This window comes from Alexandromys fortis, unplaced genomic scaffold (genome assembly GCF_014885135.2).
Source record: "Alexandromys fortis isolate MF-2015 unplaced genomic scaffold, M_Fortis_MF-2015_v1.1 scaffold_23, whole genome shotgun sequence".
Taxonomy (NCBI): Eukaryota; Metazoa; Chordata; class Mammalia; order Rodentia; family Cricetidae; genus Alexandromys; species Alexandromys fortis.
The window spans coordinates 7,253,741-7,267,984 of record NW_026067907.1 but is presented as its reverse complement, the minus strand read 5'-3'; the positions used below and the strand labels follow the sequence as shown (position 1 = coordinate 7,267,984).

Below are 14,244 nucleotides of genomic sequence, written 5' to 3'. Positions count from 1 at the left end.
AAAAAAAAAAAAAAAAAAAAAAAAAAAAATGGACTAGAGATGGGGGCTGGAGCAATGGCTCAGCGGTTAAGAGCACTGACTGCTCTTCCAGAGGTACTGAGTTTAATTCCCAGCAACCACATGGTGGTTCACAACATCTATAATGGGATCTGATGCCCTCTTCTGGCTGCAGGGGATACATGCAGACAGAGCACTCATATCTTTAAAAAAAGGGGGGGGGGCTGGAGAGATGGCTCAGTCAGTGGTTGAGTACTTGCTGCTCTTGCAGAGTACCTGGGTTTAGTCCACCAGAGGATCTAATCTCCAAATGTACATACATAAACATGGGAACACACATACATACACAAAAATCCTTGGCTTGTTTCTGTTAAACTTTTGTACAGCTATAATCCCAAATTTCTGAGTTAGAGGCAGACCATGTTCCTGATGTGTCACTAGCCTACAGTGACTGGCCTACAGCCACTAGCCTACAGTGACTGGCTAGCTAGGAGCATATTCTAAAATAATGATTTGTCAAACCAGGCAGTGGAGGCACACCTTTAATCCCAGCATTCAAGAGGTAGAGACAGGTGGATCTCTGTGAGTTTGAGACCAGCCTGGATTACAGAGTTCCAGAACAGCCAGGGGTACACAGAGAAACCCTGTCTCAAAAAACAAACCAGGAAAAAAAAGAGAGAGAAACAAATAATAATTAGTCAAACCAGAAGTGATGTCCCAGCTTCAGGTGTCTAAAACAGGTGAATTATTTAAGCTTGGGAGTTGTGATCAGCATGGTCAGTATAGTGGCCTCAAGTCACATACTAGAAAAATGATGAAAAATAAAAGTATAAGTTAGGCTGAAGTGATGGCTCAGAGGTTAAGAGCACTGGCTGCTCTTCCAGAGGTGCTGAGCTCAAGTCCCAGCAACCACATGATAGCTCACAGCTGTAAGATTTGGTGTCCTCAAGCCGGAGGTGGTGGCTCACGCCTTTAATCCCAGCACTGGGGAGGCAGAGGCAAGCGGATCTCCGGGAGTTCGAGGCCAGCCTGGTCTACAAGAGCTAGTTCCAGGACAGGCACCAAAGCTACAGAGAAACCCTGTCTCGAAAAACAAAACAAAACAAAAACAACAACAACAAAAAAAAAAAACAAACAAAAAAAGATTTGGTGTCCTCTTCTGCATGCAGGCATACATACAGGCAGAACACTGTATACACAAAAAAGTACAATAAGCACACAAAGTCCATTGTTTATTATCAAGTGTCAGATACTGTAACTGCTACAGTTGTGGTGGATTTTTGAGACAGGGTTTCTCTGTGTAGTTTTAGCTGTCCTAGAACTTGATCTGTAGACTAGGCCTGCCTCTGCCTCTCAAGTGTTGGGATTATAGTTGTGTGCCACCACCGCCTGGCTTTACACTTTCATCTAAGATGCTATGTTCATGCCACTGTGCAGGTTAGTGTGCAGTACGTTGGCTGTAGTCTGTCGTCAGTAGGTGCACTGCACTGACTACAGCTGCGGTGACATCTCTCAGCGGTAGGCATTCTTCACTTCATTATACTCTTAGGGCACTGCTGCTGTGTATTTGGCCCATCAATGACCAATCGCGGGGGTGTGACACACTGCTCTATTACAGTCTGCTTATGACTGTCACAGTGCGCGTGGCTACCTCCTGGCAGGTTCATCTGAGGAACATAGAGGCTTGTTAGTAATATCCATAATAAATGAACGCTTTCTGCCCAACCTGCCCAAAACCTGTATTTTGCTTCAGATGTCCTTGGCTGTACCTCTCAGTTACACACTGTAAAGCATGGCTTTTCTGTTCAAGCTGACTGTCATTAATACATTCTTACGTTCTAGCTTTATTTCTGCTGTCATGACAAAACTGACAAAGAGCAACAGAAGGGAGGAAGGAGTTTATTTGGCTCACAATTCCAGGCTACAGCCCATCATTCTGGGGAAGGCAAGATAGACATCTGAAGCAGATAACATCTTACCCAGTGAGAGCAGAGAAGTAAAATACATCAAAACTGCCCGCTGCTCACTTTTCTACTCCCAGAGATACACTTGTTTGAATCTCAGTCTCGTGGGCCAGAACAGCTGGAAAACACCACTTCAGCTTGGAAGAGGTCACTGAATTTTCACCATTACAGGATTGGTCTTGATTTGATCAATGGAAAACCACAAGACAACAAGCAAGTAGGGTTTTTTTGAACCAACCACAGTTAAAGTGAAGAGCCTGAAGTCTGCAACAGAAGCCCCAATCACCATCCTTTGAATGGGTCATTTTGGGGTCCAGGCATGATGGCACACACCTTTTTAATTCCAGTACTCAGAAGGAGGAGGCAGGTAGCTCTCTGGGAGTTCAAAGTCTGCCTGGTCTACAAAACAATTTCAAGGCTACATGGTGAAGACCTGTCTCAAAAACAAAAACAAAATAAAACAAACAAAAAAATCGATGATCTGATAAAATTGCACCCAGAAAGCAAAGAGGATAAAGATAAACATGGAAGTTATGAAAATGCCGTTCACTCTGGAGCCCTTGATGACTGATTGGTTGGATTTCCCTTTTATTTATAGCGGTGTCAGACACCATGTCTTACCCTCGGGTGTCTCATTAAAGTACAGCAAGCTGACCACCTGGCTTCCTGTCCTCACTTTGGTCCTCTGATTTCACATACTATAGTGTTTCACTGATTTAGCAAGAAGTGTTCAGGGGTGGTGGCTGTCAGGCAGGTCATCCTCTCTGAACACACATTGCTATCCCCATCCCACCCCCAATGCACAGGGCTGCCACACCACGAGTCCCGCCCATTCTCTCAAGGCTGTGTAACAAGGTCACTAGAATCCTACAGCCGGACGCTCCCAGAGGATGGCCCAAGGCAATGGCTCCTCCATCGATGTTGACCTACAGGAGGGGAGGAGATCAAGTCAGTCTTCTGTGGACACAAGCTAACACCCCCGTTTATCTTTGTCCTCTTAGGTTATGCTAGCAAACCACCCTTTCAACTCCCACTGTCAAGCTTAGTAAATACTGCTGACGCCCTTGTTTCTAGAATTTCCTATTCATTGTGAACTCAGTTCTCCTCTGTGAAAAACGACAAATAAGTCAACTGAAACTTAACTAGTATTTGTTCATCTCTTGCCAAGATAACCAGTCCTGGGAAATAACCTCATTTGTTGGTTTTTACAACCCTAAACTTGGATTGTACAAGTCCACTGGCAAACCGCACAATTCATGTTGGTTACCTTCTCTGGGTTTAATCCAAGTTCCTTAGCTATTGCAACAGACACTGCTGCAAAGGCTTCATTGATTTCAAACAGGTCGACATCGTCCAGGGACCAGCCTGCTTTCATAACCTACAGGAAAGATGAACTGAAGTCGAATCATTCATTACTAACATTAACGGTATAAACTTGAGGTGCTGGAGAGACGGTTCAGTGGTTAAGAATACTTGCTGCTCTATCATGAGGATGAGACTTCAGACCCAGAACTCATGTTGGGTAGTTCACAAACCCCAGCAACTCCAACTCTATGGCATCACATGCCCTCTTGTGGCCTCCAGGGGCAACTGCATGCTTGCACACACAATAATTAAAAAAGAAAAGATACAGTGATATACGTAATATCCCTCTCAGTGATACCCCTTTTAGGAAACTGCCTATGAAAGTAGGTGTGCCATGGTGGCTTCTGTCTGTCAATACAGGGCTGAGGAGGCCACAGTCAGCCTGCATAATGACACCCCATCTGAAACCACTGTCAGTATGGATTGTTTCTATCTGAGCCTGTGACATTTCCCTGCTCCCTCCCCCCCCAAGCTGACGCCATTCAAAAGGCAGATGATGTTCTCTAGGTAGATGTGGGGACACACACCTGTAATCTTAGCACCTCAGAAGCTAAGGCAGGACAGTATCTAAAATCATAGAGAGCAAGGCTCAGCCTCAAAACCAAAAGGATATACTCTAAATACCCCTTACCATAGGAAGTCTAGCCTGTGTTAAACACAAAACAAACATCTGTTATGCGCAGGTAATACAGCATACTTGTATCTGACTTTTAAAAAACCTAGGGGCTGGAGAAAGACCAGATGCACTTCCAGATGAGCCATGCACGGTTCCCAACACTCACATGGTGGCTCACCATACAGCCTGTAACTCCAGCCCCAGAGGATCTGGCACCTCCACTGGCAGACATATATACAAGCAACACACTCATACACATAAAACAAAACAAAACAAAATAAAAAATGACCCGGGGCTGGAGAAAATGGTTCAAGAGGCAAAGTGCAAATGTCCCAAGGTCAATCCCCAGAACCCACACTGGGAAAAAATGGTATGCTTGGTGGTGGTGGCGCGTGCCTTTAATCCCAAGTCAGGAAACAGAGGCAGATGGCCTACAAAGCGAGTTCCATAGCTAGAGCTACACAGTGAAAGCCTATCTTGAAAAACCAAACCAAACAAACAAAAGAACCAGGCATGGTGGTGCTCCTGGGATCACACTGCTGGGAAGGCGGAGATGGGCAGATCTCGGGGCTGGAAAGACACCTAGGCTATCTCAAAAATACAGGGGAAGGGTGCAGCTAGTTGGTTTCACTCTGCAGCTCCCCAGGTCTCACAAGTCTAAGGCAAGAACAATTCCTGTAAGTTGTTCTCTGACTTCCACATAAGTCCCAAGCCTACACACATACATAAACACACACCCTGGACAAGCAGGTCATTCTTCAGTGACAGGGTCCTAGATCAGATGACCAGGAGCAAGAAGAGAGGAAAGCCAAGGCAAGGATGTCTTGCACAAGCTATGTGTCATGCTAAGTAAGCTTTTTAATAAGTACAGCACCTTATATGCAGCTTCTAGGGGAGAATGGGACAATGGACAAAGTCAGCAGGAAGCTAACCAAGCAGTGTTGCACAAGTAGAACACAGGGTATCTCAAGTGAGCCACAGACCAAGCACACAGTGGCCTTGGGGCTGATAATTCTAGTCTCTTCAGGGGGAAAAACACAGCTTCCTTAACTCCTTCAAGGTCTTGACTCCAGCTCCAAACTGGATCTTGCCACACATGTCCCTGGGCAAGCAAAACTAGGTTCTGTTCGTCCTATCAACTGGGCATCTGAGAAGCCTCAGAGTGGCCTGGCTCTCTTTCTCTCTCTCTACACACACACACAGACACACACACACATGTTTTTAAAAAAAATAATTTACAATCTTTTATTTTGTATATGAGCATTTTGCCTGTGGGTGTGTAAGTTCACCACTTACATGCCTGGTGAGGGTTATGGATTTTAGGAGAAGAGGGCCTAGATCCCTAGGGACTGGAGTTACAGACAGTTGTGCACTGCCATGTGGGTGCTGGATATTGAACCCAGGTCCTCTGGAAGAGCAGTCAGTGCTCTTAACCACTGAGCCATCTCTCCAACCCTCATATATGTAAGTTGGTTTTCTGTTTGTTTTACTTTGTTTTTCCAGCAGGATTTCTTTGTGTATCCCTGGCTGTCCTAAAACTCACTATGTAGACCAGGCTGGCCTCAAACTCACAGATATCTGTATGCCTCAGCCTCCCAAGTGCTGGGATTAAAGGCATGGGCCACCACCACCTGGCTTTTTTTTTTTTTATTGGAACAACAATGTGTCTCTACCTTCTCACAAACCCAAAGACACAGTTATATACACAAATACGTGACCCGAAGGTTAGGGAGAGAACTAAATTCACTTAAGGCCTGGGGAATACAATGTTTTCACAAAAGGCAAACAGCAAATAAAGGCTGGTAGAAGTAACAAAATCACGCATGTCCTTACACTTCAGAGTGGCAGTGGGATGGGAGGGGCTTAAGAGGAGCTTGTACAGAACTGCAGTCAGCTGCCCTCAGAGCATCACCAAAGTCAGGGATGAGGTCCACAAAGATGAGGCAGATAGATACGCAGGTGCACACAATGGTCTCAGGAGTTGGGGAAAGGAGGCTGAAGGCCCAGGAGTACAAGGTTGCTCAAGATCGTCCTGGGCTACACAGAACTTTGCTACAAACATGGAAAACAAACAGCTGAAAGGCTACAGAGTAAGACTCACAGCTTGCTTTATGGCTGGAATTGGTCCTGCTCCCATAATGGAGGGCTCCACGCCAGCTTGTGACCAGGAAACTATTCTTGCTAAAGGTCTCAGCCTTCGACTCTCGGCTTCTGTCTCCTTCATAAGAACCACAGCCGCGGCACCGTCATTTATCCCTGTGAACAAGTGACGTGGTTTCTACAGTGCTCTTCGTCAGGTATGTACCCAGGCCACCACCTTTTCCACCTGAAAGCATCAAGCTACTGACAGGTTGACAAAGCCCTTGCCTGTGATTCATCAGGCCGCACAGTGTACTTAGAAATAGTCAAGGTCGCTGGGTGGCCGCAGCAGTGGCCTTTAGAACCAGCCTTTGGGAGGCAAAGGCGAGCGGACCTCTGTGAGTTCAAGGCCAGCCTGGTCTACAGAACAAGTTCTAAGACAGGCACCTAGTCTGTTACACAGAGAAACTCTGCCTCAGGAGGGAGGGAGGGAGAGAGGGAGGGAGAGAGGGAGGGAGGGAGGGAGGGAGGGAGGGAAGGAGGGAGGGAGGAAAGGAAACGATAAAAGTCAAGTTTAGAATATGATATTGACCACACAACACTGCAAGACTCTTCCAAAAGCAATGAGGAAGGGAGCTGGAAGGAAACTAAAGAAACAAACCTAGGCCTCACTCACAGATACTGGAAACTTTCTGGAACTAGAAAAATATGAAGGAGGGCTAGAGAGATGGCTCAGTGGTTAAGAGCATTGCCTACTCTTTCAAAGGTCCTGAGTTCAATTCCCGGAAACCACGTGGTGGCTTACAACCATCTGTAATGGGGTCTGGTGCCCTCTTCTGGCCTGCAGTCATATACACAGACAGAATATTGTATACATAACAGATAAATAAATAATTTAAAAAAAATGAAGGATAACTCTGAAGTCTTTTTTTTTTTTCTTTTCTTGAGACAGGCTTTTTCTAGCCTTGGCTGGCCTGGAACTCCCTATGAGTACCAGGTATACTAGGTTGGCTTCACCTCACAGAACTCTGGTGCAATGCTGAAATTAAATGAGTGCCTCTCCATGCCTGGCAACTTTAAATTCCCTCTACTCCCTTGAGGCAGAGCTTCTCTGTGAAGCTCTAGCTGTCCTGGATCTCACTCTGTAGACCAGGCTTCCCTAGAACTCACGGCGTACTAGGATTACAGGTGTGTACCACCACTGGCCAGACAACTTCATAGTTTTATTCTTTCACACATATGTTTAATCTAGATGTCAAGAAAGGAAATCACTTCATTAAGTATAGATTAAATAGCCAAGCATATAAAAACTATAAGCTTCCCCCTTAAACCCAGATTTAGGAATCATGTTGTGTAGAAAGACATATTCACTTGGTAGACCTCACCAGTTGGTTCTTCCCTTAATGCCCTTCAGAAATCGAACCTGATGCATTAGCTGGGGTGACTGTTCCCGTCCCATCAGAAAGGAAGTAAGGTTTCAGCTTGCCCATGGCTTCCATGTTACTCCCATGGCGAGGAAACTCATCAATTTTCACTTCAGTAGAACCTGCAAAAAGTAAAACCAGTTACCTGGGATGAGTATAGAGAAGGCAGAGTGCTGGGAATTGCTAGAATTACTGCATGCTACCCCCCATGAGAACTCTTCATGAGACAGTCTTGCTGTGTTCCAAATCCACAGCCCTTCCTAAGGACAGAGGTCATTTGTATTGTATGCACATGGGTTTGAATCACGGCATTCAGCTGGCTACAACTGAGTGGCTCAGGACTGGGACAATCCACCTTCTATGAGCTAAGCTTGAATGTCAGTTATGGATAAGGGAACTGTCTGCAGATTCAGCGTCAGAGCATGGATAGAACCCTAACATGATGCGTCTTTAAGGAACTGGAAAGACTGTTTAGTCTTTAAGGTTGCTTGCTATTCATCATGATGACCAGAATTTGCATCTACCTCCAGCAGCTCATAAGAACCTATAACTCCAGTTCCTAGGGATCCAAGATCTTCAAACAGTCCCAAGGGTATCCACACACATGTGCATATACTCACAGATACAGACAGACAGACATATGCACACACATGAAAATAAGGTAAGATACATCTTTTGAGAATGTGCTCCCTTCGAGTGTGAGACACAAGATCAACTCTGCAGAGTAGATGCCATTCCGGAAAGGATTGGAGAGCTATTGTCCCCTAACGACCACAGACCGATGCTCCACTTCTCATGGAGCCCACTGCATACACACTGCAGCCGTGAACAGTTTGAAGATGACAGTTTTCCATGTGTCCATATCCCGTGTAGACAGCGCTTTCCAGCCAGTTGTGGTGCACCTGTTATCCCAGCACTCAGCAGGCAGAAGCGGGGGAGGCCAGCCTGGTCCACAGAATGAGCTCTAGGCCACCCAGGGCTACACAGCTGCACCATGTCTCAAAACACATCACCATCAACTCTCTCACATGCCGATGTGTGAAGCCTACACCTCTACAACTTGTAAAGCCCAAAGTTCACAAACAGCCCTCCATACCGCCCTCGGGTGTCAGTCACGCCTACAAACAGGCTCATGTGTACTGTGGTCTCCATACTCACCTTTCCTGGAAGACACCAGCACTGGCACGATCTCCTTGTCAAAGTGGCCAGCTTTCTGTGCATGCTCCGCCCTGTTCTGGGACAGAACTGCAACCTTGTCCTGGGCTTCTCTGCTCACTTGCCATTTTTTGGCTACATTTTCAGCTGAGGAGAAAAAAGGCAAAACGGGATTTTCAAGAGCTGGATGTTGACAGCTCAAGTTACTCACATTTACACCAAAAGACACCAGCAGTACACACCAGCAGTGTACGCCGGCAGCGCACACCAGCCGGCCTCCTTGTAGGGCGAGAGGTAGTGCACGCCCGCAGTGCACACCAACAGTACACACCAACAGTGCATACCAGCAGGCCTCCTGATAGGGTGAGAGGCAGTGCACATCAGCAGTGCACACCAGCAGGCCTCCTGATAGGGTGAGAGGCAGTGCACGCCCACAGTGCACACCAGCAGTGCACACCAACAGTGCACACCAGCAGTGCACACCAGCAGGCCTCCTGATAGGTGAGAGGCAGTGCTCTGCAGGCTGGCTCCACTACCCTGATAGTAGACCTGAAAGCTGCTGTCTTTTGAGAGGCATTTCTTCTCTTTCTATACATGGAAGTGGAAACTTCCAGAAATCAATATCTAGATTCATCATTGATATTTTTGTCCCATTTACCTGAACATTCTCTTCCCTAATCATCTGAGGGAAAGATGAACATACAAATTCCCTTTTACCTCTGAATTATATTTTCACTATATACTTTCTGCAAACAAATTATTTACCTACATCATGGGTTGTTTAAAAGTAGAATCAGTTCAGCTTCAAAATACTGAAGAAAAAAAAACTTGGGCGGTGGTGGCACACGTCTTTAATTGCAGCTCTCAGGAGGCAGAGGCAGGTGGATCTCTGTGAGTTCGAGGCCAGCCTGGTCTACAGGACAGATCCAAAGCTACAGAGAAATCCTGTCTTGAAAAACAAAACAAAACAAAAAAGCAGAATCAGGACTGGTGATGTGTCTCTACAGATAAAGATGCTTGCTGACAAAGCTGAAGACCTGGATTCCACAGAGTGGGGGAGTACCTGACTACAACAGGCTGACCTGTGCCCTCCAGGCTGACCTGTGACCTCCAAACATACACTTTGGTACTTGTATACCTGTGTGCCCAAGTACACACAAGAATAGATTTTAAAACCTTTTTTTAAACAATCAGGAAATTTAACATCAATACTATTTCTTAACTCATCTTCAAAGTTTATCTATTGTACTATTAACTCTTAAGGACTTCCCACACCACCTCTAAAGAATTCAAGATTCAAAGTCTGAGGTAGAATCCTGCTCCCCAGAGAGGCTGAATAGCCATCAGCTCGCCTAGCTCACTTCCTCACACCCCCAAGAAGTTCTCCTGCTTCTCACCCCTCCTTAAAAACCCTTCTCTATCTGGCTCCTCCCTACAGCTTCCTGTCAGCTAGTTGCTGAGGCAGCCTCCTGACCACAGGTGAATTTTATTTAATCAAACACACCTTTGCATCATTAAAGAAATGTTCCAAATCTTAAAAAAAAAAGCAATACACCTTAAATTAATATTCTACAACATCTGAGAATTATTATGCTATGAAAAATACCATTTCTTGGCAATACCTGGTGGCATACACCTTTAATTCCAACACTTGGGGGGCAGGGATAAGTGGATCTCTGTGAGTTCCGGGCTATCCTGGTTCAAATTTTGCTAGGACTACTGTCTAGATAAGACCCTGTCTCAATTAAAAGAAAAGGAAGAGAGGGAAGGAGGGAGAGAAAAAAAGTAAAACCTTTCTTGGACAATTGAAACAGATTAGTGGATCAAGACCCTTGTTGCCAAGGTGGATGATCTGAGTTCACTTTCCCATGTTGGACACACACAAAAACACACATGAGAGAGACAGACAGACAGACAGACAGATCACCAGGTGAACACCTGTTCACTACCGACCACACCATACAGCTAAGCGGGACAGCCTTCAGACTCACAGCCTACACTACGAACCTCAAGTCACATGCTCTTGTAAACCTTTTCTAAGCCAGTGTTTGCAGCCACATCAGCCTTACCTGTGATGCCCATGTGATAGTTGTGAAACGCATCTGTAAGGCCATCACAGAGGATGCTGTCAGCCAGCGGCATCTCACCCATCTTGACTCCTGCTCTCAGGTGAGCCAAGTGAGGGGCCTGGAAACGGACGTGAGAACAGGTTAGACTTGGTGGTCATTATCCTCTCCTTATGAATGGTCTGGACCTGACTTCCTCCCTCTTCATTTACCCATCAAGCCCTTCTCCCCACTACCTACTTCCCCAGGTCAGAGCCTGAAACCTCTTGGCAAGAGCAGACCATCCCAACTGCCTCCTCTTAGGAACCTCTTCCTCTATAACTTGCCCGTTTCCATTTCTCCCTCAAACCTGCCTATTCTGGGTTTTAAGTCCTAATGTTCCACGTTTTCCTCCTAGATAGACAAGTATTACCTTAGGTGATGGCATAAAAACCCCAATCATGTACCTACTTTAAAAAATGTTGTGTGTAAACTGGGTGGTGGTGGCACACGCCTTTAAACCCAGCACTCAGGAGGCAGAGGCAGGAAGATCTCTGTGAGTTCGAGGACAGCCTTGTCTACAGAGTGAGTTCCAGGATAGGCTCCAAAACTATACAAAGAAACGCTGTCTCAGAAAACCAAAAAAAGAAAGAAAGAAATGTTATGTGTGTGCCCGAAGAGACCAGAGGGAACTGGATGCCCTGGAGCTGGATTATAGGCAACTGTGAGGCCCCTGACTATGACACTAGGAGCTGGGCTGGAGCATGTGTCACAACAGTACCAGCCCTCCACCACTCTCCAATGCTCCAGCACATCTAATGTCCGTTGGACAGGAGACAGAAGACCCACAGGGAGAACAGTCAGGCTTCCAAATGAACTGAGAGGAGGGTCTCTGAACAGAAGGTTTTTCTAGCTTCCAGCATACAAAGGAAAGGGTAATAACGGACCATGAGTCCACAGAGGTGAGTCAATCATACAATGACATCTAGAAAAGTACAATGATATCTAGGAATGAAAATGACATAATTAAACCCATAGTATCATATGCTTATTGTTTTAAAGAAGCAACAAAACAAAAGCCATGCATTTAAGTGGCAGCTCTGGACATCAGTGTTCCCACCTCTAAATTGGGAATAACAACACTAATTGTTGGGAATAACAACACTGGTTTGTTGACCACACACAACAGCCCTAGGTCCAGGTCTGCACTGTAACTGTATCTGACCAGAAAGACTCCATCTATTGTGTGTGACCTTCGGCCTCCTCCTAGTGGCTGAGCTCACTAGGACCCTGACCAGTGGCTTCCAAGGTCAGCCCTGGAGCTGCTTCAACAGGAAGAAGATACTGCTCCATTGCAGTGCCAGCTTCAAGGACAGCACTTGGCAAGACAGAGCAGGATGGCAAACCATCTGGAGAGGGGCAGCTCTCCATGAACCTTGGCCATGATCTTTCTTTTGATTTTTGAGACAAGGTCTTTCCGTGTGATCTACGCTGGTCCTGAGCTTCTGGGCTCACGTGCTTCTCAGTCTCAGCCTCCTGAACAGCAGGGACCGGGCATGCTTCACCATGGGTGTCTTTTACGTGGTCTACCCTCTAGGAGATCAACAAAGTCTGGTCTCTGGGTTCCTCCCGACCAAGGGCCATGGCAAGAAGGTTAAGTGGCCACCTGTGACTGGACCCTTCCTCACAGTGGGAAAGCATAAAGACAAGCTAGCCTGTCTCCTGTTCCCTCTGTCCTGCTCAGGTGCCTTGTGCTGTGTGTGCGGATCATGGTCTCGACTATTTGTGTGGACTGCTCTGAGCTCTGGCTCCCAGTCTAAAGGAGAACACCGTCTGGGGTTGTGCTGTAACCTGGACTGTAATCTGTGTCTAGGAACAGGCTGCTCGAGCTGCACAGATCCTACCTGACCTGTTTGAGTTCAGTTGCCCTGAGACTTTCAGCTGTGGGGCATTGTCTCTAGAGTTCAATCCAATATGAACTAGGGATTTTAAACAGCAGAGTTTATGAACTCCACTGACCACTCTGTTTAAAGAACATTTAGATCTATCTCTCCAAAAAAGGGTAGCGTCAGCCCTCGTGTGGGCAGTGATGGGTAGATTTCTGTGAATTTGAAGGCAGTCTGAACTACATGAGGAATTAAAGGCCAGTCCAAGGTACATAGGACCCTGTCTAAATGAGGGAAAACTAAGCAGAGCATTGATAGTGCACCACTATTCCCATCATTTGAGAAGCAGAGACAGGCAGATCCCTGAGTTTGAGGCAAGTCTGGTCTCTAGAGCAACTGTCAGGACAGCCAGGGCTACCCAGAGAACCTATCTTGAAAATAGATAGATAGATAGAATGATAGATAGATAGATAGATAGATAGATAGATAGATAGATAGATAGATAGATGATAGATAGAAAAAAAGAAAAAGAAAGAAGTTTCAGTGAGATGGTTCAGTGGGTACAGGCAGTTGCACCAAGTCTGATGGCCTGAGTTCAAGCCCCACAACCCACCTGGAGAAAGAGGAGACTCTGCTCCAGCAGCTGTCCTCTGACCTCCACCTGCCTTGGGGGCATGTGCCCACTTTATTTTATTTATTATCATTTCTTTTTTTGGTATTAAAGGTGTGTCCCACCACTTCCAGCCTCTATTATTGTTATTTTTTTTAGATTTATTTATTTATCAAGTATACAGTGGTCTGCCTGCATATATCCCTGCAGTCCAGAAGAGGGCACCATATCTCATTACAGATGGTTGTGAGCCACCATGTGGTTGCTGGGAATTGAACTCAGGACCTTTAGAAGGGAAGCCAGTGCTCTTAGCCTCTGAGCCATCTCTCCAGTCCTATTATTGTTAGTTTTATAGAGAGGAGAATGATAGCAGTGCATGATGGGAAACAACCTACCACAGAAATGAAAATCTTGACAGCATCTCAGGTGGCAATCTGGGGCCTAACCACGATATCAGTCAGGAGCAGTTGCTCCTTTGTTGGACTATCTAATATTTATTCTTTGATAATAAGTAGAGGAGTTGAATTATAAATTTGAATGATTCGGGTGGCCTCAATGACCTTGTTGCCAACTTCATAAGTATGAAAATAGTCTTTTATCTTTTTAATGTTCTCAAAACGTTATTTCCGGTAACAGACATGTTTACTACCTTTTTAAGCAGGGTAAAAAGGAGTTTTTAAAGTTGGGAAGTAGAAAAAGATAAGATATCCTGTGTAAATTGGGAACATTGGGACCATGGGAGAGGGTTGGAGGGAAGGGGAGAGGCAGGGAGGGGAGCAGAGAAAAATGTAGATTTCAATAAAAATCAATAACACCCCCCCAAATGTTGTAAAGAAGACAACTCTTAAAGAAAAGTTTTGGGGCATGTGGTCGTGGTGTAAGCCTTTAATCCCAGTACAGAGACAGGCAGATCTCTGTGAGTTTCAGGCGAGCCTGGTCTACTGAGTGAGTCTAGGCAAGCCAGGACTGCACAGAGAAACCCTACCTCAAAAAAGCGAAGGAAGGAAGGAAGGAAGGAAGGAAGGAAGGAAGGAAGGAAGGAAGGAAGGAAGGAAAGAGAGAGAGAGAGAGAGAGAGAGAGAGAGAGAGAGAGAGAGAGAGAG

At 45.8% G+C, this 14,244-nt stretch overlaps 1 protein-coding gene across 5 annotated transcripts in view; it reads right to left on the bottom strand.

Annotated features, from left to right (window-relative positions):
• Acat2 (acetyl-CoA acetyltransferase 2) overlaps nt 1-14,244 on the bottom strand; it is a 58,463-nt gene that overhangs the window by 22,601 nt on the left and 21,618 nt on the right. Inside the window, exons 4-9 of one of the 5 annotated variants that reach the window (XM_050135664.1) lie at nt 10,670-10,787; nt 8,604-8,747; nt 7,445-7,567; nt 6,044-6,198; nt 3,229-3,339; nt 1,881-2,887 (exon numbers count right to left, since the gene is read on the bottom strand). In XM_050135664.1, the coding sequence (XP_049991621.1) occupies nt 2,717-2,887; nt 3,229-3,339; nt 6,044-6,198; nt 7,445-7,567; nt 8,604-8,747; nt 10,670-10,787 (822 nt within the window). In that variant the 3' untranslated portion in view covers nt 1,881-2,716. Of the gene's footprint in view, nt 1-1,880; nt 2,888-3,228; nt 3,340-6,043; nt 6,199-7,444; nt 7,568-8,603; nt 8,748-10,669; nt 10,788-14,244 lie in introns of those variants that run through there. The other 4 variants (XM_050135666.1, XM_050135665.1, XM_050135663.1 and 1 more) reach the window with 4 other exon arrangements.